This window comes from Pristis pectinata, chromosome 10, assembly GCF_009764475.1.
Source record: "Pristis pectinata isolate sPriPec2 chromosome 10, sPriPec2.1.pri, whole genome shotgun sequence".
NCBI classification, from domain to species: domain Eukaryota; kingdom Metazoa; phylum Chordata; class Chondrichthyes; order Rhinopristiformes; family Pristidae; genus Pristis; species Pristis pectinata.
The window spans coordinates 72,204,009-72,226,595 of NC_067414.1; the positions used below are offsets into that span (position 1 = coordinate 72,204,009).

At 38.7% G+C, this 22,587-nt stretch overlaps 1 protein-coding gene across 1 annotated transcript in view; it reads right to left on the bottom strand.

Moving 5' to 3' along the window:
• The window catches only part of asap2a (ArfGAP with SH3 domain, ankyrin repeat and PH domain 2a), a 145,933-nt gene that overhangs the window by 20,864 nt on the left and 102,482 nt on the right, over positions 1-22,587 (bottom strand). Inside the window, 7 exon segments of the mRNA XM_052024496.1 lie at positions 744-838; positions 1,992-2,125; positions 6,045-6,211; positions 15,028-15,076; positions 15,768-15,855; positions 16,389-16,458; positions 18,723-18,826. Coding sequence (XP_051880456.1) covers positions 744-838; positions 1,992-2,125; positions 6,045-6,211; positions 15,028-15,076; positions 15,768-15,855; positions 16,389-16,458; positions 18,723-18,826 — 707 coding nt within the window.

Genomic DNA, 22,587 nt, shown 5'->3' on the forward strand with positions numbered 1-22,587 from the left:
ATTAAAGGCCTTACTGAAGGTCATATTGACTATATCTACCACCCTGCCCTCATTGAAGTAACAACCAAGGTCAAAAAAACTCAATCAAATTCATGAGATGTGATCTCCCACACACAAAGCCAGTGTTTCTAGCATTTTCAGTTTTTGTTTTAGGTCCTTCTCAAGGATAGCAGTCTGAGAGTAGTTGGGTGCCATATGAACCAGTGCTTTGGTTCTGACTATTCACAGTCTATATCAGTGAAATGGGCGAGTGCACCAAATGTAACATTTCCATATTTGCTGATGAAACTGGGAATGTCAACAGTGATGAGGATGCAAAGCATTCGAGAAGATACAGACATGCAGAATGAGTGCACAATAACAGAGCAGATGAAGTAAATTGATGAAACGTGTGAGGTTATCCACCAGTCAAAAAAACAGACAGTATTTTTTTTAAATGGGAAAGACCGGAAAAGTGACGTTCAAAGGCACATGCATTCCTAGAAAATAGGCAAATCTCAATTTCTGCAGAGGAATTAAAAACACAAAAGGGTAATTTTTTTATAATGACACTCTCAAAGATGTTTCCAGAATTTTAAACTCCATAACCTTAGGGTTAGTCAAATTAAGGACAAAAAAAAAAAATCACATATGGGTCATGCACTTTTTTGAAAAAGAATGAAGGGAAAGCTCTGCTGACTTCTCAGATTCACATGTGCTGTGTCTCTTTCCATGATGAACAGGAAATAAAAATGTGTACTTACATATCACTGTTTGGATTAGGTTTGACAATTCCGTCTGATGACAGACCAGCTTCCATAATCTCATTAAATGCTGCATTCCCAATATTCTTAGCTAGCTGTCAAAAATAACAATTTTCAATTAGACCCAACGTATATAGATGGCCTATTATATATATTAAAACTGCTGAGAGTTTCAAGAAATTATTTTGATTAGTGAATAATTCAAAACTCAAATACCGTCATAAATTTGTGGAGATGGAGCACAGAAAGAGGGCCTTTAGCCCACGGAGTCCGCACTGACCATCAAGCACACATTTTCACTCTATTCCTACCTTAGTCCTTTTTATTCTCCCCATATTCCCATCAACTCCAACCCCTCCTCTATCCCAAATTCTACTATTCAGCTACACACTGGGGTCAATTTACAGTGGTCAATTAATCTACAACCTCACGTTTTTGGGATGTGGGGAGGAAACCAGAGCATCCGGGGAATCCCACACGGTCACAATAAGAACGTGCAAACTTCACACAGACAGCAGAGGTCAGACTGTGAGGTAACAGCTCCCTGGCTGTGCCACTGACCAGCAAAATCTATCAGCAAAATATGATTCCACAATCCTGAGACGATAAAGAATTAATGGGAATAATTACCATCATTTTGGACTACCTCATTTGCACTAGGGTTTGATCTTTCAATAACCTATCATTTCAGGACAGCATCAAAATTACCAAGAAGAATTTTCAAGTCTGCTCTCTGGGCTTTGACATGGAAAAATTGTAAAACTTGTCCTTTATCAACTCAGTCTCCACAGTTTGTGCTTAAGTAATCACTACAATTATACAAGGCTTGTTCCTTCATTAGAACAGAAAGGATCAGGTTTAGGGTGGTGTTTCAGATTTAAGAAAAAAAAATCGACATTCCCATTGTCCCCATCACTCCTGTCACTTTTAGACTTATTGCTTTAGAACATTTTTTTCCCCAACAGAACTTACTGCTTTTAAAACAAAAGCACCATGTTTCCTCATTGTTATGGATGGGTCTTAACAGCTTAAGACTGCTATATTATTTTTCATGCACTGTATTTCATTCAAATGCTTTGTGGTTTGTACAATTTCAACTAACCCTCTTCCAGAATTTCATTACAGCCATATATATAATGCAACCAACCTACAAAAAGTGCAGAGCAGCAACTTTTATTAACTATACCTCTAACTTTGTGGAAATTTCATAACAAACCGAAATGAAACTCTTAATTAAAAGGGACTTACCAAGAGTTCAGATGTTCCTAATACATCTAATGTAAGAGATTGTATTCTGGAATAATGAACTCCCAGCTCTCTATGAATTCCAGAGCACTCAATGCATGTTAGAATTCCCAAATTAGTAGATAGCCATGTCGGATCTGTTAAATAAAATTTAACAATCAAGCTTGAAATACCATATTATCAGGATTTTTTAGCAAGTCATACAACAAGCTTGTAATATTTAACAGACCTCAAGTTCCTGTTAATGTTGGTTCAAAAGTATGGGCAACTTTGAACCAGTGGACTAAAGGTGTTTCTGAAGATGAGAAACTAGGGATACACACTATCATTTGGTGTTATTTGTCAGATAGATGTTAGAGATTGCTTTGCAATTTTCAGTTTTCCTCTGGTCTGACCAACATTATCCCCTCAAGGTAAAACAAATTATTGTGCATTGCACTGTGCCTCTATAACTTGATTTGAAGCTAAACCAACCAATCACTAATACTGCAGCCCTAAAACTATTTGTCATCCAGAGCCCAGAATAGATACATTGTTGGTGCTGAGATGTACATCTTTCTCTTGAAAAGACAAAGTCAAGGGTTGATCTTAAAGGCATCTTTAAAATTGTGGGGGAAAAAAAAAATTAATTAGAGATCATAGAGTCAAGAGTTGCACAGCATAGAAACAGGCCCTTTGGCCCACAGTGTCTATGCCAACCATCATTCCTCTCTTTATTGATCCCATGTGGCTACATTAATTCTATATCCCTCTGTGCTTTGCTCATTCAAGTACCTGTCCAGATGCCTCTCAAACGTTGATACTGTTCCTGCCTCCACCACCACCTCTAGCAGCTCATTCCAGATACCAACTGCTCTTTGTGAAACATATACCCCTCAGGTCCCCTTTAAACTTCCTCCTTCTCACCTTAACCTCTGTCCTCTAGTTTTAAGCAACCTCACCATGGAAAACCGACTCTAGCTATCTATCCTATCTATGCCTGTCATAATTTTATATACCTCTATCACGTTGCCTCTTAGCCTCCTTTTCTATAGGGAAAGCAGATCTAGGCTACCCAATCTCTCCTTATAACTCAACCCTACCATCCAGGTAACATCCTTGTGAAATCTTTTCTGCACCCTCTCTAGCTTAATCACACCTTTCCTGTGATGAGGCAACCAGAACTGCACACAATATACTCCAAGTGCAGCCTAACCAACATTATGTACAACTATAACATGACATCCCAAATCTTATACTCAGTGCCTTGGCTGATGAAGGCAAGCATGCCACATGCCATCTTCACCACTCTGTCCACCTAGTGTTGCCACTTTCAGGGAACCACCTACTTGTACCCATAGGTCTCTCTGTCCAGTAAGACTCCTCAGTGCCCCACCATTCACTCTGTCCTGGCCTAGTTTAATTTACCAAAATGCAATACTTTACATTTCTGAGTTAAACTCCATCTGCCATTCCCTTGCCCACTTTCCCAGTTGATCAATATTCTGTTGTAACCTTAGACAACCTTCATCACTGTCCACTATATATCACCAATTTTGCTGTCATCTGCAAATTTACTAATCCTGCAACCCACATTCCCTTCCAAATTATTACCATATACAGCAAACAATAAAGGACTCAGCACCAATCCCTACGGCACACCACTTGTCACAGGCCTCCAATATGATAAACAACCCTCCACTACCACCTTCAGCCTCCTACCGCCAAGCCAATTCTGTGTCCAATTGGCTAGCTCACACTGGATCTGATGTGCTCTAATCTCCTGGACCAGCCTACCACTCAGGATCTTGTCAAGAGGTCTTGCTAAAAATCCAAGTAGATAACATCTACCACCCTGCCCTTATCAATCTTTTTTGTTACCTCCTTTTGTTAAGAGTGGAAGCACTCTGAAGAGGAGTTTCAATACCAACTACCCAAAATATTATGGTCAAACCAAAACTGTATGACTTCAAAGACTTTTCCACTTAAACCTTCCAGTGAAGATATTAGTGGGAACCTGAAAAAGAGACACTCTGATAAAAATATGGAATAGTTACAAATACTCCTAAAAACTGTCTCTCTAAACTTACAAACAAGACAGAAGAGAGTATAATATTTGCCTATTCTATTGTTACCAGGATAGCTAAATGTTCATTACAATCAAATAAATGCTGATACTTTCAACAGTAAAAACAGTATTGAAAAGACACTCCCTGCTGGTGTAACAGCAAATCTGACAAAAAGGGTAGTTTTGGTTAAAAAAAATTAAACCTCAAAACATTTTTTGTGGCAAGAACTTCTGATAAATTTTACACACAATTGACCAGAGTAAGAAGACATTAACTATCTGAAGCAAAAGCTATATTCCATACCAGAAAGGTATCAGCATTACCAGAATCAAAAGCAAACTGTCAGAGGAAGAACATGGAAAATGCTGTGCTTGTGTGCCAAATATCATACTTGTACATAGAGGTAAGTGGACCATTGCATTTCATATGATATTTGAAACTTCTGTCAGATATTGATATCAACTTACAAGTCCCAGTTATAGGAAACTTTTTATATGATGTAGTGTATTAATTGACCCTTCTATTAATTGACCCTTTAATACTGCAATGTAAATTTATGGGGTTACAGAATACCTAGAGGTGCAAGGCAAAATAGGTCCTAGCCAACATGGTTTTGTGAAGGGAAGATCCTGCCTGACCAACCTATTGGAGTTTTTTGAAGAAATCACAGGTAGGGTGGATAAGGGAGAGGCGGTAGATGTTGTGTATTTAGACTTTCAAAAGGCCTTCGATAAGGTGCCTCATAAGAGACTGATTAATAAGATGAGAGGTCATGGAATTATGGGTAGGATAACAGAATGGGTGGAGCATTGGCTAGTTGGCAGGAAGCAAAGGGTGGAAATAAAAGGATCTTGTTCTGGTTGGCTACCGGTTACTAGTGGTGTGCCGCAGGGGTCAGTGTTGGGACCGCTCCTTTTTACCATGTACATTAACGATTTGGATAATGGAATAAATGGTTTTGTGGCTAAGTTTGCGGATGACACCAAGATAGGTGGAGGAGTAGGGAGTATTGAGGAGATAGGAAGGTTGCAGAGGGACCTAGACAGTTTAGGAGAATGGGCAAGGAAATGGCAGATGAGATTCAATGTTGAGAAATGCGCAGCTGTACACTTTGGAAACAGAAATAAATGGGCAGATTATTATCTAGAAGGAAAGAAAAGTACAGAAGTACAAAGGGACTTAGGGGTACTCGTGCAGGATACCTTAAAGGTTAACCACCAGGTCGGATCGGTGGTAAAGAAAGCGAATGCTATGTTGGCATTCATTTCGAGAGATATAGTGTATAAAAGTAAGGAAGTGTTGATGAGGATCTACAGGGCACTAGTGAGGCCTCATTTGGAATACTGTGCACAGTTTTGGGCCCCACATCTTAGGAAGGATGTGCTGATGTTGGAGAGGGTTCAGAGGAGATTTACGAGGATGATTCCAGGAATGAAAGGGCTTACGTATGATGAGCATTTGTCGGCTCTTGGACTGTACTCACTGGAGTACAGAAGGATGAGAGGGGACCTCATAGCGACATTTAAAATGTTGATAGGAAAGGACAGAGTAGACGTGGCTAGGCCGTTTCCTTTGGTGGGTGAGTCCAGGACCAGAGGGCACAATCTTAGAATTAGAGGGTACAGTTTCAAAACAGAGATGAGGAGAAATTTCTTTAGCCAGAGGGTGGTGAATTTGTGGAACTCCTTGCCACATACAGCAGTAGAGGCCAGATCAGTGGGGGCGTTGAAGGAAGAGAGAGATAGATATCTAAATAGTAGGGGTACCAAGGGATATGGGGGATAAGGCCGGAAATTAGGATTAGAATATTTTTTTTTCCTCTCCCCCCCCCATTCCCCATTTCTTTTTTTCCCTTTTCCTTGGAGCAGACTCGATGGGTCGAATGGCCTGCTTCTGCTCCCTTGTCTTGTGATAAAACACAGTACATTATAATGTGTAATTAAATCAAAGCATGGCAAGTAATCAATGACAATCCCTTTAATCACCATTTTTTGTAAATGCAAATTACCTGGTGCTCCGCAGTCACAGCACACATCATTTCCAGTCATCCGCTGCACCTCTACAATAATTGCTTTTGTTAATTCCTGGACAATGTTATTTTCTCCTGTGTTATGATCTCCCTTGAAAGCATTGTTCAAAGCCTCTTCTTTACTGTTCTGCAAAACGGACATCCAGCTACAGAATAGAAAGGAAGATACAAGAAATGCAGGAAAAAATTATGCTTCCAAGAAAAACTGCTAAATCTTATGCACATAAAAGAGCATGTTTAATGGTATTTATTATTTATTTTAAGCTGTTTTTTTTAAACTCTTACCTTTCTAGTTGGATATAATGTAACATATATCAACCATTCTCTGCTATTTTGAGTGTACTATGTAATACTGTTTCATGGAACAAATGCTACTTTGAAAGCTGAACAAATTAATCCACAATGGGATCAAAGAAATTGGTAATAAGTTGGAAGAGCCTCATTATGCTAAGTCTACTCACACATAGGATAAGAGTTGATAAGCCCGGGAAAGATGTTGTGCAATTATTAGACATGAATGTGCAAATCATTTGATATGAATGTTATTTATTAAAAAGCTATTTGTATAATTGCAGTATATGAACAGCAATTTGGAATAAAATATGTAACTCCATGCTGTGACGCTTATTAACAGCATCTGTGAAAATCCAGAGATTCACCAGAGTTAATGCAAGTGCTCATGTCAAAGCATGACTTCAGTTTGGTCTAAGCTACTGCAATTCAGATTTAGTGCCATCGGTAAAACTAATCTTTTGACATTTCTCCTTATGATTTCCGTTTCAAAGCGAGCACATTCGTTTCTCAGTCCATTCTGGGTATTGATTATGATCTTTGATTCTTACTGTAATGTCAACAAAGTACCAACTCATCTCCCCTATCCAGATGATATCTGGTTTCCAAACAGGTGTTCACTTTATGCTGATAGGCTGATAGAATCTGATAAAATAGCATTGTAAGTGGGTTGTTAGAGCCTAATAGCATCAAGGATCGTATTGCATCTTTAACCTAAATGCAATTTCCAGATACAAGAAAGACGTTCTTTCTACCAAGATCACATCTTTTGTACTTCTATTTTAAAACTGAATCCTCTGTGAGAAAATGTTAAATAACTTGCATATATAATTGTTTGAGAAGTAAAGAAATGATTAATTGAGATTGCTTCATACCAGTGTGAAAATATGCCATGTTAAGTTTTCTAGCATTTGGATAGCATTCTGTTCATTGATTCAGCAAAATTGGAATGCCTCTTTCCTCTGTTCAGTACGTCTATTCACAGTTTCTGTGGGTACTCCCAGAAACCTTCATGTTCACCGCACTTCAGGAAATATGCTACGTCCTTGTATGATACGTCCTTGGAGAGGATGTAGAAAAAACATACCAGAATGGTTCCAGAGATGAGTGACTTCAATTATTGGAAAAGCTGGGCTTGTTCTCATTGGAAGAGAGGAAGTTGAGGGGAGATATGATGGAGGTGTTCAAAATGGAGGTGTCTAAAATGGAGGTGTCTGGGCAGGATAGATTGAGAAAAACTATTTCCATTTGTGGAAGGGTCAAGAATCAGAGGAGACAGATTTCAGGCGAATGACAAAGAAACAAAGATACCATGAGAGTTTCTTTTGACATTGCAAGTGATTGCCATCTGGAGTGCAATGCTTGACAGGGTGATGGTGATAGATTCAATCATGATTTGCAAGTGGGACTTGGATCAGTACTTTAAAAGAAAAATTGCTGGGCCCCTTTTGTGTTGTTACATGCTATGACTCAATAATTTTCCATTTCTGGAACTAACATCATTTGCTTCAGAGCATCTTCAATTCACCTCTGCAGTGCCTTTTGTTGCTGAATTGAGTTGTTGAGTAACAATAGCTTAGACTCTTCAAAATCTCTCAATTTTTAATTCATTATTTTATCCTCTTTACTAGAATTGTCAAAATTAGTCTTCCCGTTATCAAAGGCTAAATGATCATCTGCAATTACAAGCCTCTTAATTCTATGTCTGTGACATAGTGGTGATTGATATGCAGAAATTCGCACTTGAAGGATGGCAGTATTGAGAAATTGGGCAGGATATTTAATATATCATGATGCTTCATGGGATCTAGAGTCAATATTATGGTCTTCAAGGACTACTCCCTCCCGAATGTACCACATGTGACAGGTCAGTCCTGCTGGTGGGTCAGGATACATTTGGGATGAATGACAAGGCCTCAAGCATTCAACTTGTCTCTGGAACAGCTCTTCAAATTTTTTCCACAAATCCCAAGATGAGGACTTCTCAATACAAGATATGTGTTTTTCACGTCAAAATCTGATGCACAACCCAGACGTGATTTATCTGGTTTTATTATCAATAGTAGTTGTCTAAATCATTCTAAAAGATTCATCTTTTCCTTTCCACAAAATACTTCCTCAGCATTCTTAGGGAGGCTTTTTAGGACTAGGACAAACATTTAAAACTTTGACAGGAAATTGAATGTGAACTTAGCTTTTGAAAAAGATCCGAGGAAAATTTCATCGTTTTGTTCTAAAGATCTATCAAAGTCCTCTTCTGCAGGCAAGTGGATATATGCAACTTTTACCACTTCTTTTCCTGCAGATCCCTTAAAATCCATTCTATAAGAGGCCTCTAATTTTTCAGGTTGATTATTAACATACATTTTTTGTTTATCTTGTTTCCAGATTTTTACCAGGAACTTCATTCTCAACACAACGGACTTAAAAGGTCTCTTTGTACTTTTGAGGTTGTCATCTGACCTGATGCTTATCATCAAGTTTGAATTGTGCCTTTTTTTATTGCACCTGTTGCATACTGTCTCTTGGAGTTGGTGTTTCTTGTTAAATAATGTGATGGATTTTCTGCTTTGTTGAACTTGTGGCAAAACAGGACAATAACTGGGCAGAAGGATGTTTCATTCTGTCAGTTTCAGTTATCATGGGGTGGGGGCAGGGGGGATGATTTTATTCGTAAGTGGGCAAATTAGACGGGACTTATCAATCACAAGGCCTCAAAGCTGCTGTTATTAAACCCACGTTTTCCATCCCTTTAATCTTTCTGTTGTTAGAAGTAAAAGTAAAATCTGTTTGCTAATTAATGAGGTAAAATTTTGGTTTAAGTAAGAGATCCTCTGCTCTTGCTTGTGTGAAGCCTACACACCAAATCTGATCCTATCCTCTTCCAATATCTAATCATGCGTATTTTCAATGCTGTTGCCAACCAAGAGTACAGAATCAGGACAGTTTTCATCTTCTTAACTCAAAGGAGCTACTGTATAAACCTGTCACTATCTGAGAGGAGATCAAGTAATTCAGCAAAATTGAATGTTTGTATGGCTTACCTACACACTGGATCATCACAAAGGTTTCCAACTAATATGCTGGACATTATATTCAGATAAATAATGGAAGAACGTAAACTAAAGATGTAGCAGTGAGAAATTTCATCAGGAGATGTTGGATTTTTTTGTCCTAATAACAACTGATAGAACATTTAAGTACACTCACAAATATCATTTCTCAGCAATTTATTTTAGGGCAGTGATAATTACAAAGCAGATGTGTAATATAATGGTGTGGAAACAAACTAATTCTATTGAATATCTGTTTACATGTTTGTTGTCAATTCCTGTGTTGGAGCTATTTTCTTAATTTTAGGCACTTCATAACGGAAAAAAAATGCCTAAAATTAAACTGATGAATTTTGCTCAATGACAGTTTTGGGTCCTAAGTACCATTTATACAGCAGATTACTGTTGCCAGTAACACAGATTAACAGTTGAGATCATAGTTACAATTTAACTAGCACAATGCAGATGGTGATTTTATCCTTTTGCAATCTTCCTTAATCATTAATTTACCCTATACACTTACCGATCACAATAGAATAGTGGAGGAGTACTGGACTAGTAATCCAGATGCAAAGCTTTATGATGGTGAAACACAAATTCAGATAAAGTAAACTGAATAAAACAGCAACAAAAAGCCACAATTAACAATGATGACCATAAAACTTCTGGATTGTGTTTTTTTCAAAAATCTTGTTCACTGGTCCTTATTCAGTCATATGGCATCATATCAAATAAGGGTAAAAGAACCTGCTACAGAGTACCATCAGGTGTCCTCCCATTGCTAATAAATCAGTACTGTTCATGTTGAACATCATTTGGAAGAAATGAACAAGTACAAACATTATACTCTATGAAGCACCACTATTGACAGAGCTGAAGAGCTGATGGGAGAACGACTCATAGGAAAATCCTGCAGATTCTCACTAATTCTCCAGTTGGAGGTGCAACTGTCCACAAAAGTACCAATATGAGTAACCACTTCACTTTGCAGCAATGATGTATGACCTTCACCCTCTAGCATGTTATTTGGCAACACCACCATGTTAAATGACAGATTTAGAACACATCTACTAGCTCAAACCAGGCATCCAAAAGGCAGTGTGGACCACTAAGCAGCAGCAGAATTCCATGCCAAGAGTAATAGCAGACAAATCTGAAAACAAGGTGCTCACATGGTGAAGCTACAACACAGTGAAACAAGCATGCTAAAAAGCAAAAGCAGTGTGTGAAAGACAAAACTAAGAAATCCCTCACTCCAAGGATCAAATCAAAACTCTACAACCCTGCCACGTGAAACTACATATCTTAGAAGAGATTATATAGATTTCCATAGTGATAGCAGAACCCATCACAAAGTGGGCTATTTGCAATATAGTCCAGTCAGAAGCACCGTTTGGGTGATCCAAGCAGGTCTCCTCCCGAGGATACCCATTATAGAAACCAGACATAGCCAATTTTATCCACTTCACCTGATACCAAGGGATAGCCGAGTTGTCTGGCCCTTTCAACATCCCAAATGCAGTGCTGAAGAGCTTTGCTTTAGATCCAGGCACACCTTTAGCAGTACAGCCAAGCAGAAAATCAACCAGATAGATCATATCCACTCAAAATAGGACAAATCCAAACAAGCCAATTACCACCCCAGTGTCCTCTCAATCATCATTGAAGCAATGAAAGATGTCATCAACAGTGCTTTCAACTGACACTTACTGAACAACAACCATTTTACCAGTGCTTTGTTTACATTCAGCTGGACTACATGGCTACAGATATTATTACAGCCTTAGTCCAAACATGGTCAGAATTCCAGAGCAAAAGTGATTGCCCTTGACATTAAGACTGCATCTGATCAAATGTGCAATCAAAGAACCCTAGTAAAGTTGAAGTCAATGGAAATTTAAGGGACAGAAACTATGCACTAAGTGAGACAATAGCTAGAACAAAGTGAAGATGGTGATGCTTGTTGAAGGCTTATCATCTAACACTAAGTAAACACTACGGGAATTTCTCAAGAGTAGTGACTAAGGCCTACTCACATTTAATTGCTTCCATCAATGGTCTTTCTTCCATCACAAGATCAGAGGTGGGAATGTTCACTAATGACTGCAGATTGCTCAATTTCATTCACAGCATCTTAATAAATGGCACAGACTTTGCTGTTAAATGCCAGTTGTTCTGAATAGAACTGGCAGAATTAAATCATTTAGATAGAAACTAGTTAAGAACCTCCATGCACATGCTGCCAAACATGTCAGTCTCAAACTTGTTGAGCCAAATTTGTTAGTTCACCCTATTGCTCAAGCAAAGCTCAGATAACTCTTGCATCCTGAGTCAAGTTAGACCTGGCAGAGCACCAGGAGACCCCAACGATTTCAATGAGCATTGTAAGGCTGCAGATTGACCATGGCCTAACTATATTTAACCACTTCATCAGTGGCCATCCCTTCCATCATAAAATCAGGAGTTAAGGATATTCGCTAAGATTGCTCAGTTCCACTGACAGCTTCTTAGTTAATGACTCAGACCTTGCTTGTAAATGTCAGTAGTTCTGAATAGAAGGGGAAAGGTAAGCACAGAACTATTTTTCTTTCATTTTAGTTCAATATTCTTCAATCATTTATGATTTCAGGTGCTTTTAGTTAACTTTTTAAGAAAAATTCCAAATTATTCACTTCAATTTTAATAGATTTTAACTGTGCCCAAATTCAAAACTGATAAATGACTTGCAGCTTTTGCAGCCAGACAAGAGATTTGGGTCCTGCCAGCTGTCAAAGCTTTCATGAGTACTACAGGGCTTCCTCCCAGAGCCAATGGAGACCCTGCCATAGTTCAAACCATGCTGCTGCAGTCCAGGATGCTTTGGGGCAGCAAGAAAGGCTATCCAAGTCTGGATCTGCTGGGGGATGTTGGGACACCAATTCCAGACTGTGGGACCAGGCGCAAAAGATTTGAATCATTAACGTCAGGACCCTTCTTCAGGGCTGAAGATAGGAAAAAGGGAAACCCAGTATATAGGAGGGAAAAGCAGAGCAGTGATAGGTGGACAAAAGAGGGAAGGCGGGGTGGGCACAAGGTGGTGATAGGTAGATGCAGGTAAGAGATAGTGATAGGCAGGTGTGGGGGAAGAGGGGAGAGCCGATCCACCAGGGGATGGGTCAAAGGTGAGGAGGAAAAAAGTGTGTGGGGGGGGGTAGAAAAAAGACATGGAAAGGGAAACAACATGGTTGTGGGTGGAGGTGTTGTGGGGATTACTTAAAGTAGAATTCAATGTTCATGCCGTTAGGCTGCAAGGTTCCAAGACGGAAAATGAGGTGCTGTTCCTCCAGTTTGCACTTGGAATTTCAGATTATGATCTCTCCAGTGAGGTTTTTTTTTGACAGTTGATGGAATTGCCATTGACAAATCCGCTGGGGTCATAACTGATCAGAAACTGTGCTAGTGACACCAATTCCAAGAGTAGGTTAGAAGCTATGCATCTTATTACAAGGGACTCACCTCATCTCTCCCCCAAGCCATTCCATAATCTACCAACCACAAGTCAAATGTGCAACTGAATATTACCCATTTGCCTAGATTAATCAGCTCCAAAAACATATAAGCTCATCTCCATTCTGGATAAATAGCCTTTGATTGGTACCCTGCCTTACACTCATGACACATTGCAGTTGCAGCGTGCACTATCTACAAGATGTGCTGCAACAACTCACTTAGGCTTCTTTGACAGCAACTCCCAAACTCACGATCTCGAATGCCTAGAAGAACAAGAGCAACAGACACGTAGGAACATTACCACATATCACAGACTAACCCAACATGGAAATAAGTAGCCAATCCTTGATCATCGATGGTATAAAATAATGGAACTTTTAACCTAATGCACTACAACAATTCAAGAAGCCAGCTCACTGCCTTCTTCTCATGGATAATTCTGGATGGGTGGTAACTGCAGATCTTGTCAGTAATGCACACATCCCATGGTTAAATAAATTTTTAAAAACTCACATCCTAAAGAAGTGTATAACATATCCATATTAAATCATAAGAATTCCAATCATAATAATACACCAAGATCTTTGCCATGGTAGCAATGATTTAGGTTATATTTGCCATTAGTTTTCATAGCAATTTAGATAGCAATGCACAAGTCTAATGAAATAATAGTTTAACTGAACAACACTATATTAATAAAATGTAGTTGCATCCTAACTCAGATGCCCTGTAACTCAAATTCTTGGTTGTCAGATATATGCAAGGGCATTCTGACTTGAAAACTCTATAAACTGTTAGGCAGTTGGTGAAGGGATAATTACACAGTCCTCATTATTCACAAGGGAAAAGGACAGAGACTTCCCAGGGATACCAAAAAACATGGATACCTCTTAGCTTGTTAGATGATGACACAAAAGGCTGCAATGATATACAGTGGTTATCATCATCTTGGATACAATGACTTCTTTGTAGGTTTTAGCTTATGGGTTTCCACCTGCAAGTTTCAGATGGTCAAAACAAGCATCACTTGCTTTTGAGTTACTGTAGCATTACAGGGAGGAGATTGATTAGCTTTTGACTTCTCACCAACCATGGGAGCTGGGATACAATGACTAGCACTGAAGCACCAAACAACAAAGTTGTCAGAACAACTACTGACATTCTGACCCCAACTCTGGCAGCAAACTTACCCATGTTCCCCACTGTTCCTGACCCCAGATCCAGCCGAATACCTGGCCCACACACTGAAGCCTGGCTCCAGCTCAATACTAGCCATATATCAATGTAGCTGTTACTTTAATTTACCTATTAAAAACACACAATTACAAGTCTTGGGAAGTCACATACAAGGAATTAACAAGGTAAATGTAATTTTACATATTTGTAAAGAATAAACTTGATAACAATAAAAACACACAGCCCAAGTTCATATTCTCAGCTCCAGCCCACACTGACTTCATTAGTTGCCAGCACAAGACATCAAATGCAATCCATCTCATGGTAAACAGGATTTCCTGAACACTATAGGAGAGGCCTCTGAAGGAAAATGCAATGTTTATCAACGCTCCTATTAACACACAGCTGACGCTGCAAGTACATGGATCCGCAGATAGGAAGTTCACAGATAACAAGGAATTAATGTAGATAGAAGTACAAGTTCTATCACTTCCAGCAACATTTCCTTCCCATTTTCACATTGTATACCAACTTGAGGCAAAAGCACTCATCTTGCTTATAAAGGGAGAAGATTATCCAATAAATTGAATGCAATCAATCCTGTAAACTACAAATGAGCACTCCCACCACTTTTGATCCTGCGATGATTTTATGTGCCCCACGGTGAACAACATAAACACAAGTTTGAATCTGTCAGTTTACTTGAAGGGCCTTCCATTTAGCTTCATCCAAATCAGAGTTTTCACATTTTTAAATTTAATTAGTAATTTACAGCTTGACAATATAATAACTAGATTAAAAATATTTATCACCAATCATACTGATCCTGAAAACATACTAACTCGTGATAGCCATAGTTTACAAAACAGAAGTAATTCTTTGCTACAAATCCATTAATATTAACAATTCTTCTTAAGCTATTAAGTATTTTCATTAGTATTTTTAAAACTTACACTTGGCATTCCTGTTCATCGTCCACTTGAAAATGGTATGTTCTATCATCTATACAAGAAGATGCACCACCAATTTAGTATTTAGCAGAGTCAGAAATCAAAAAATGCTTTCTGCACTAATGAGTGCTGAAAAACAAACTGTGTGTTATTAATATAAAATTCTAACAAAGGCTTTTGAGTTGATTTAAAATATTTCGATGAATTTAGTTGCATGGAAATTCAACATTACAAAATCTTTCCAAAAACACTTTCTAACACTTTCCCTCCTCCAGAAAAGCTTACATTATAAACACCATTAATGTGCAAGTCTCATAATTTACCCACTACCCTGGGTTAAGAGTTTGCTGCTGTGGTCACCTCCCTTGTGGGTACTTCCCCACATTATTCACCCACCCCTCCACTCATCTTTCTCAAGCTTCCCATGCTTCCAGATCTCCCTTCCCCCAGCCGCCCCCTCCTTGTTCTTATTCTCATTTTCCCCTTCCCCATTTTCATTTAGGGATAATTTTACTCAATTTTAAGCAGAAAGATTTTCAATTAGTTTTAATAGAGAAATCCTATTTCTTCAAGTTTCAGTCAAATTTATAGAAAAACCTGAAAATATAAATGTACAGAAAATTTGCTAAGTATCTGTAGTTTTGCACATTTGTGAACCTAAATTAACTGCCCACAGAAGTGGTCACACCCTTGGATTTTATGTACAAGTAACTTAGTGATTCTTTTAATATATGGAAACGTACGTGATATGAGATCAAAACATTTTCTCTCTTCAGGATTTGCTTTCACCTGACAAGTAAGTAGATTGAGCTTTGCTGGTGGTCTATTAACCTATAAAATAAGAAATGATTGGAAGTATTCAGACAAAACTTTCATAATAATAGCACAGCTACTGTACTGTAGTATCAATCATTTTACTGGAATGGGAAATTACAGCTTTTTAATTACACAATGTATCTGCAATCATGTTATACATTCAAATTAATTCCATCATTACACACTGCCCAGTATTACTATCCATAGCTTCAGTGCGGAGTAAAAGAGGGCAAAGTGTAAAATCAGACTTTAAACAGTCCAAACAGTTTCCCAATGAGCAGGTTAAAACTTCCACAACTTTCATAATTCCCTTGAGAAACAAAAAACCTAAGGTTATATCTTTGCATGAAGGATTGATTTTTGAATAGTGAGCACAAGGCAGTCGTGATTAATTCCTTTATTCTGCTAAAAGCAAGCTGAAATCTGGTCCTTCTTTTAATAGAGAGCAGTTTTTGTTTTTTTAAAAATATACATTCATTAAAATATACAGCTGATATGGAAAAATCTTGAATTCCAATGGGATAAAATACAAAATTTTTTAATCTTACTGTTCCATGTGAAATTGTCAGATAGCCATTTTTTACTGTGCACTTCCTTTTCTGCCACACTTTCCTAAGTCTGGAAAAAAAAATTAACATTAAAATCTGCACATAATATAGTTAACCACAGTCCCTCTACTTTTAGGAAATATTATTTGTTTTAAATTGGGAATATTTCTGAATTGTTTTTGGACTCTAAATGTGAAGTCATTACAATGAACTTCGAATGCTACTGCTATCTGCCTAATACAGTGGTACACATCCTTTGGCAGGAAGGCCTGCGTTTAAAATCCATACCAATTTTAAAAGCCATTCACAAAACTGCATGATTTATTTTAACCATACATAACCAGATACAATAAAATTCTGATAATCCTGCATGCTTGGGATATTGGTGATGCCAGATTGGCAGATTTTCCAGCATATTGGATGTTATTTCTACAAACGCCTCAAAACTTTAATTCACTAATTTTAGAGATTACACACTATGATAGAAATTCTTCCAAGTTAAAAGGGAGCATGGATACTTGGGTTGCAATGAGTTAATAGGAAGTGCAAGAACTAGAGTTGCAGTGAGTGGAAAGGCAACGTGGGAACCAGAGCCCCAGATAGCTGGACATTGCCGCACTTTCTTTTGTGTCAAAGTTCTTCCAGAAAATCACCTTAAACCACAAGTCCATCAGGCAGTAGTCTGCACAGAATGTCCTGCAAGCACTTTGAGACACCATGGATCCTGTGGGGTGGTTCCCTGAGCAGACTATCCCTATCAGATCGGAATCTTACTCCCAACGCATGCTGCCCTCAGGATGGCTGAGATGAGGAAGAGACAGTCGCCCACCTCTTTGCAGATTGTGTATTTGCAAAGAGGGTCTGGAGGAGGATACTAGGTGCCTTATCACAGTTCATCCCAAGCAGCTGCATTACAGAGGACTCCCTGATCTATGGGCTATTCCCAGGGACACCCAAAGAGATTGTTCTCATTACTGCCTCACCACCTCCTTACTGCTCCACTCACTGCCCCCTCGTTACCCCACTTGCCACATCTCCAGTACACCACCTTGCCAGAATTAGCCCATGGATACAGATCTGTGTCCCATTATGTAGAGATAAACCTTGTGCCCACTGATACTGTACTCCAATATGGCTCAAGACACCTGTCCCCACGAGTACCATACCCATACAACTGTGATAACCACTACCCATCAGTACAATACACTTGGATCCAGTGCTCAATATGAAATATGTATCTGTACTCAACCCAGAAGTCTGGACCTGGCCTGACATGGCCCCTGGATCTGTAGTTACTGGTCTAAAACCTAGATGTGTCTCTGGTCCTAGAGTCAAGTGGGCCATGGAAAATGGCAGACAGCAGGGAGATTTGAATCTCAGCTTGGGTCTTCAATTCAGCCTCTGCAACATTTCTCCTGGTCCTCACAAGCTTCTCCTAATGATTTCACAGGTTTCCCTTTTAAGGAGCTAGGGATTACCGCTTACGGGTTACAAGCCTACAACCATGCCTATGAGCAATGAGCAGCCAAGTGGGATAGAAATAATAACTCCAGGGACAGCAATTGTGTATGTTGTGCAACATGGGTCTAATAATATCAGTTAGATATTATTACTTTTACCGATGCACCATAGAAAGCATCCTATCTGGACGTATCACGGCTTGGTACAGCAACTGCTCTGCCCAGGACTGCAAGAAGCTGCAGAGAGTTGTGGACACAGCCCAGTGCATCACGACACCAGCCTCCCCTGCTTGGACTCTGTCTTTACCTCTCATTCTCTTGGTGTAGCAGCCAGCATAATCAAAGACCCCACCCACCCGGGACATCCTCTCTTCTCTCCTCTTCCATCGGGTAGAAGATACAGGTGCCTGAGGGCACGTACCACCAGTCTTAAGGACAGTTTCTACCCCACTGTGATAAGACTATTGAACAGTTCCCTTAAACAATGAGATGGACTCTGACCTCACGAGCTACCTTGTTGTGACCTTGCACCTCATTGCACTGCACTTTCTCTGTAGCTGTGACACTTTACTCCGTACTGTTACTGTTTTTACCTGTACTACATCAACGCACTTTGTACTAACTCAATGTAACTGCACTGTGTAATGAATTGACCTGTACGATCGGTTTGTAAGACAAGCTTTTCACTGTACCTCGGTACAAGTGACAATAATAAACCAATACCAATAGATCATTAATATTTGTTTGTCCTGGTTGGTTTGTGTGACTTTCTTCAGCAAAGTGGATGCTTCTTAGTGAAAAGTTTCTAAGATAAACAGTTTTTCAGACATTTCTTAAAATGGTTTAACAATTAGTGAAAAAAAACACAACTTACCCATCACTTTTTTTATACAGAGCACCACATTTTTCCGTTCCATGTTCTTTGTTTCCCTGAGGTTGATGCAAGCTGTACATGGTGCTCTGGCGAACCTGGGAATCCTAAATGGAGTAGTAATTTTATTACACCTTACAACTCGATTTAATCAAGAATAATGGTAGAATGATGAAAGGTTATCCCTAAAATGTTAACCCTGTTTGCTCCACTGATGCTGACTAACCTGATGCATGTTTTTTGTTATTTTTGTGTTAGTATGGTACTCCATTAATTATCAGTACTAATTTTTGTCAATAACACTCTTCATAATTTAAAATTGGTTAAGTATTAGTTGCTCTGTGCAGAACCACTTATAGGTTTCCTGCTAATATGGAGGATATTATTTCATTTGTATTTATCTACTCCAGCACACTGGAGAGCAATGTAGGAATGTCCTTACAGCACAAAGGAAGAACAGATCCATATGAATATTAGTCAGACTGTAAAAGATGATTGCATTTACCATGATCTGCAGCTTAGATTAAGTCTCATGAAACTTCTTACAGGAAGAGCAAGGACCATAATGACATATTTAGTACTTTTTTTTCCCCTTCCTTGTTTAGGAATCATGCCAGGAAAGATGATACCATGCATTTTTTTTGATGTATAACCCATCCCTAAACACCTGATCTTCAACAACGTAATGCTTCCAAACTTACTTTCATAACCTATACAATCTTTATTGTAATTCATTCTCTGTATCACCATTAGTCAACTAGAAATAACAGAAGTATATTGAACTTGTTAATATTTCAGACATGCATACAACTAAGACTTGCCGATTTTGAATCAAGGTAATTTGCTTGTGGACTCAAAAGATGAAAGCACCAGCTTCACTTGCAACGGGAAAAAAACAACCAATTAATAGCTGGATTTTGCTTTGTAAATTTATGCAAAAATGGTTAGAAATTAAATTTGCTATTTGAGGGGCAATTTTCCTGTATCATAACCATATTTTTCTCTGTGCCCTAATCACCATACAATTTTAAATGCTGCTGTAACAGTAAAATACAAATTCTAACAAATTAAAACTTAGCTTACTTGTTGTCTCAATATACAAATGCAAATGTGTTACTATTAAAGATGCAAATAACCTTATTCAAATGAGGTATAAATACTAAATATGTTTTCTGACTAAAATTAAACAACAAATTTTAAATAGGCAGTATTTAACAACCAGACAAAACACAAGAAAAACTTACTCTCCTAGACTTTGATCACAAAGGTATATGCATTTTGGAAGGAAGCAAAATGTATCCTTTAGTTACAAGAAATTTTAACAAATCATATTTAGCACATTTATGATATTTTATTGATCATATACATTTACAACTGAATGATATTTGTTATTCTGTATTCTTATTATCTGATAAACCACTTTCTACAAAATAGAAATTCATCAACAGGATATTTTAACTATCACAGCCCTCAAAAATTCTGCACATTAATTCTGGAGACTAATATAGTTTCTTGTTACCAAACATCAATACTTGTGGATGATGCTTAAATGTTACCCGAATCCTTTTTGCAGCTCAGTTCAAAGGAAAGGTATTCTAATAATACTAGAAACTCCTTGACATATTTTTTTTTAATTTTGGGGAAAGAAAGCTAAATTGTATTGTTAACCTTATTTGACCTTGAACGTGTTATGCATTCAAGTGAATTTGAGTAATTTGCGCATTAGAATAAGAGTAAGCTGCTTGGTCCCCAAACCTAGTTCCATCATTCAATCAGATGATGATTTATCACCAGGGACTGTAGATGCTGGAAATCTGCTGGTTTATTTGTAGCTTGACTTTATTTAACCCAGCTTTTTATCCAAAGTCACCAGCCCCTCCACATCTCCCACCCTCTGCCCTAATTCAAATAATTTACTCAACAAAAAGTACACCAATCTGTCTTGAAAATTTTCATTTAACCGAAGGGGCATTGAAATGTGGAGACTGTAATCCTCTCATTTCCAGTAAATTTCAATCAGCTAGGCAGAAGTACAAGGGGAATGCAGTATAAGTGTTCAAAATTCAGAAACTTTTGGGAATCCAAGTCAGAACAATTCTACTTTTTGGCAAGTCTAACATGGGACACAAGCTCAGCACTCTTCTCCCCAGGCAGTCCCTCATGATAGAGGGATGTACTTCAACTCTGGTTTTGTGGATGCTGAGGTGCTAAATGAAGCCAACATGGGAACTGCAGACTTGTATGGAAGGGATGGAGTGCCCGACAAGCCAGGTAGTTTCTGAGATGGCGTTTCTTCTGCTGCTAATGCAGGCTTGTGTGTGTTCCAAATTAATGGACTCTAAAGTCCTCAACATCATTCCAAATGTTCCTTCTCCACTATGAGAAGTCATGGGCTAGAGATTCCTAGAAATCAGTGGAGAAAACTGCATTTTCGCAAAGAGACTTTCAGCACACACTTCTCAGAACATAGATTAAAATGACCATTCTAGGAATCTGGTTTACGCAGGCGCACAACGTGGCTTGCCCAAAGTAGCTCAGTGAGTGTCATTAAAGCTTCAGTGGTTGTGATGTTGGCCTGAGAGAGGACGCTGACTTTGATTCACTTTTCCTTCCAGTGAATTTGGAATATTTTGTAAAGACACCATTGGCAGCTTTTTCCAAAAGCACAAAGGAATTCAGAGATCTCTGCTGTCCAGTAAACAATGAACTTTGTGATAGGTCTGAGGTCTTAGTCTTCAGTTACCCTTTTCCTCTCTCGACCAAAGGCTGTACAGGCACATTGAATGAGGTGGTGTGCACTATCATCGATGTCTGTCTTCACCAAGAGCTGGCTCCTGGGATTTGAGAAATGCTTCACCTTTTCTAAAGTTTTGCCGTTAACTGTATTACCACAGGGCATTGTGATGTAGTTGGGGCAGACTAGGAGAGGGTCTTGCAGCTGTTGAGTGTAAGGCACATCCTTTCTGATGCTTCAAAGAACGAGTCAACCATGGCTTTGACATGGCCTCAAAAGATAAATGTCATCTGCATACTACAGCTTGACTTCTGAGATTTGGTTAACCTTGCTTCTGGAGTGTAGATGCCATTTCTTATTAGTCCGGAAGATACCTCCACTCTTGCGGAAAGCATTTTTGGAAGTGAAGTGCAATGTTACAGCGAGAAAGAACAAGTAAAGTGTTGGGCCAATAATGAAGCTTTGTTTGACACTGGTCTTCACCGAGATTGGCTCTGTTGTAACCCGGCATCATGGTGCAAACATAAGAAGGTGGATTTCTGCTGGCAGCTGAAGTTGAGCAAGGTATTTCATTGTCATTCGTGATTGCTGAAACAAAGCCTTTGGCGTAGTTGAAAAAGGTTGGTGCTGCACACCGCATTTTTCTTAAGAGTTGTTATGCAGTGAAGATCATGCCCACTGTATCTCAAGATGGACAGAATCTATACTGCAATTTGGAAGTCAGCTCTTCAGCCACTGGAGGAGCTGGTTCAGAAAGACTCTTGGGATGACATTCCCATGTAGCTGATGGGGGAAACCCTGCTGTAGTTACCAGTCATACTCGTCTCCTTTCATAAAGATGACTTTGATTATAGCACCTTTGAGGTCCCTTGGCATAGCTTACTCTTCTCAGATATGGACGATGAGATTATAAGTTTTGATACTTAAGCTCCTTAGGATTTCAGTGGGGAAATTGTGTTCTTCCAAGGCACTATTTTCCAGATGGGATATGGCTTTCTCAATTTCTTATAAGTTAGGAATAAACCACTGTGAGGAGTCAAAGACACCAGCGTTAAAGGTCATGGTTCAGGAATTCTTTGGAAAGCATTCCTTCCAGCAAGTATTGACAACCTCTGTCTCTGACAAATTCAATTC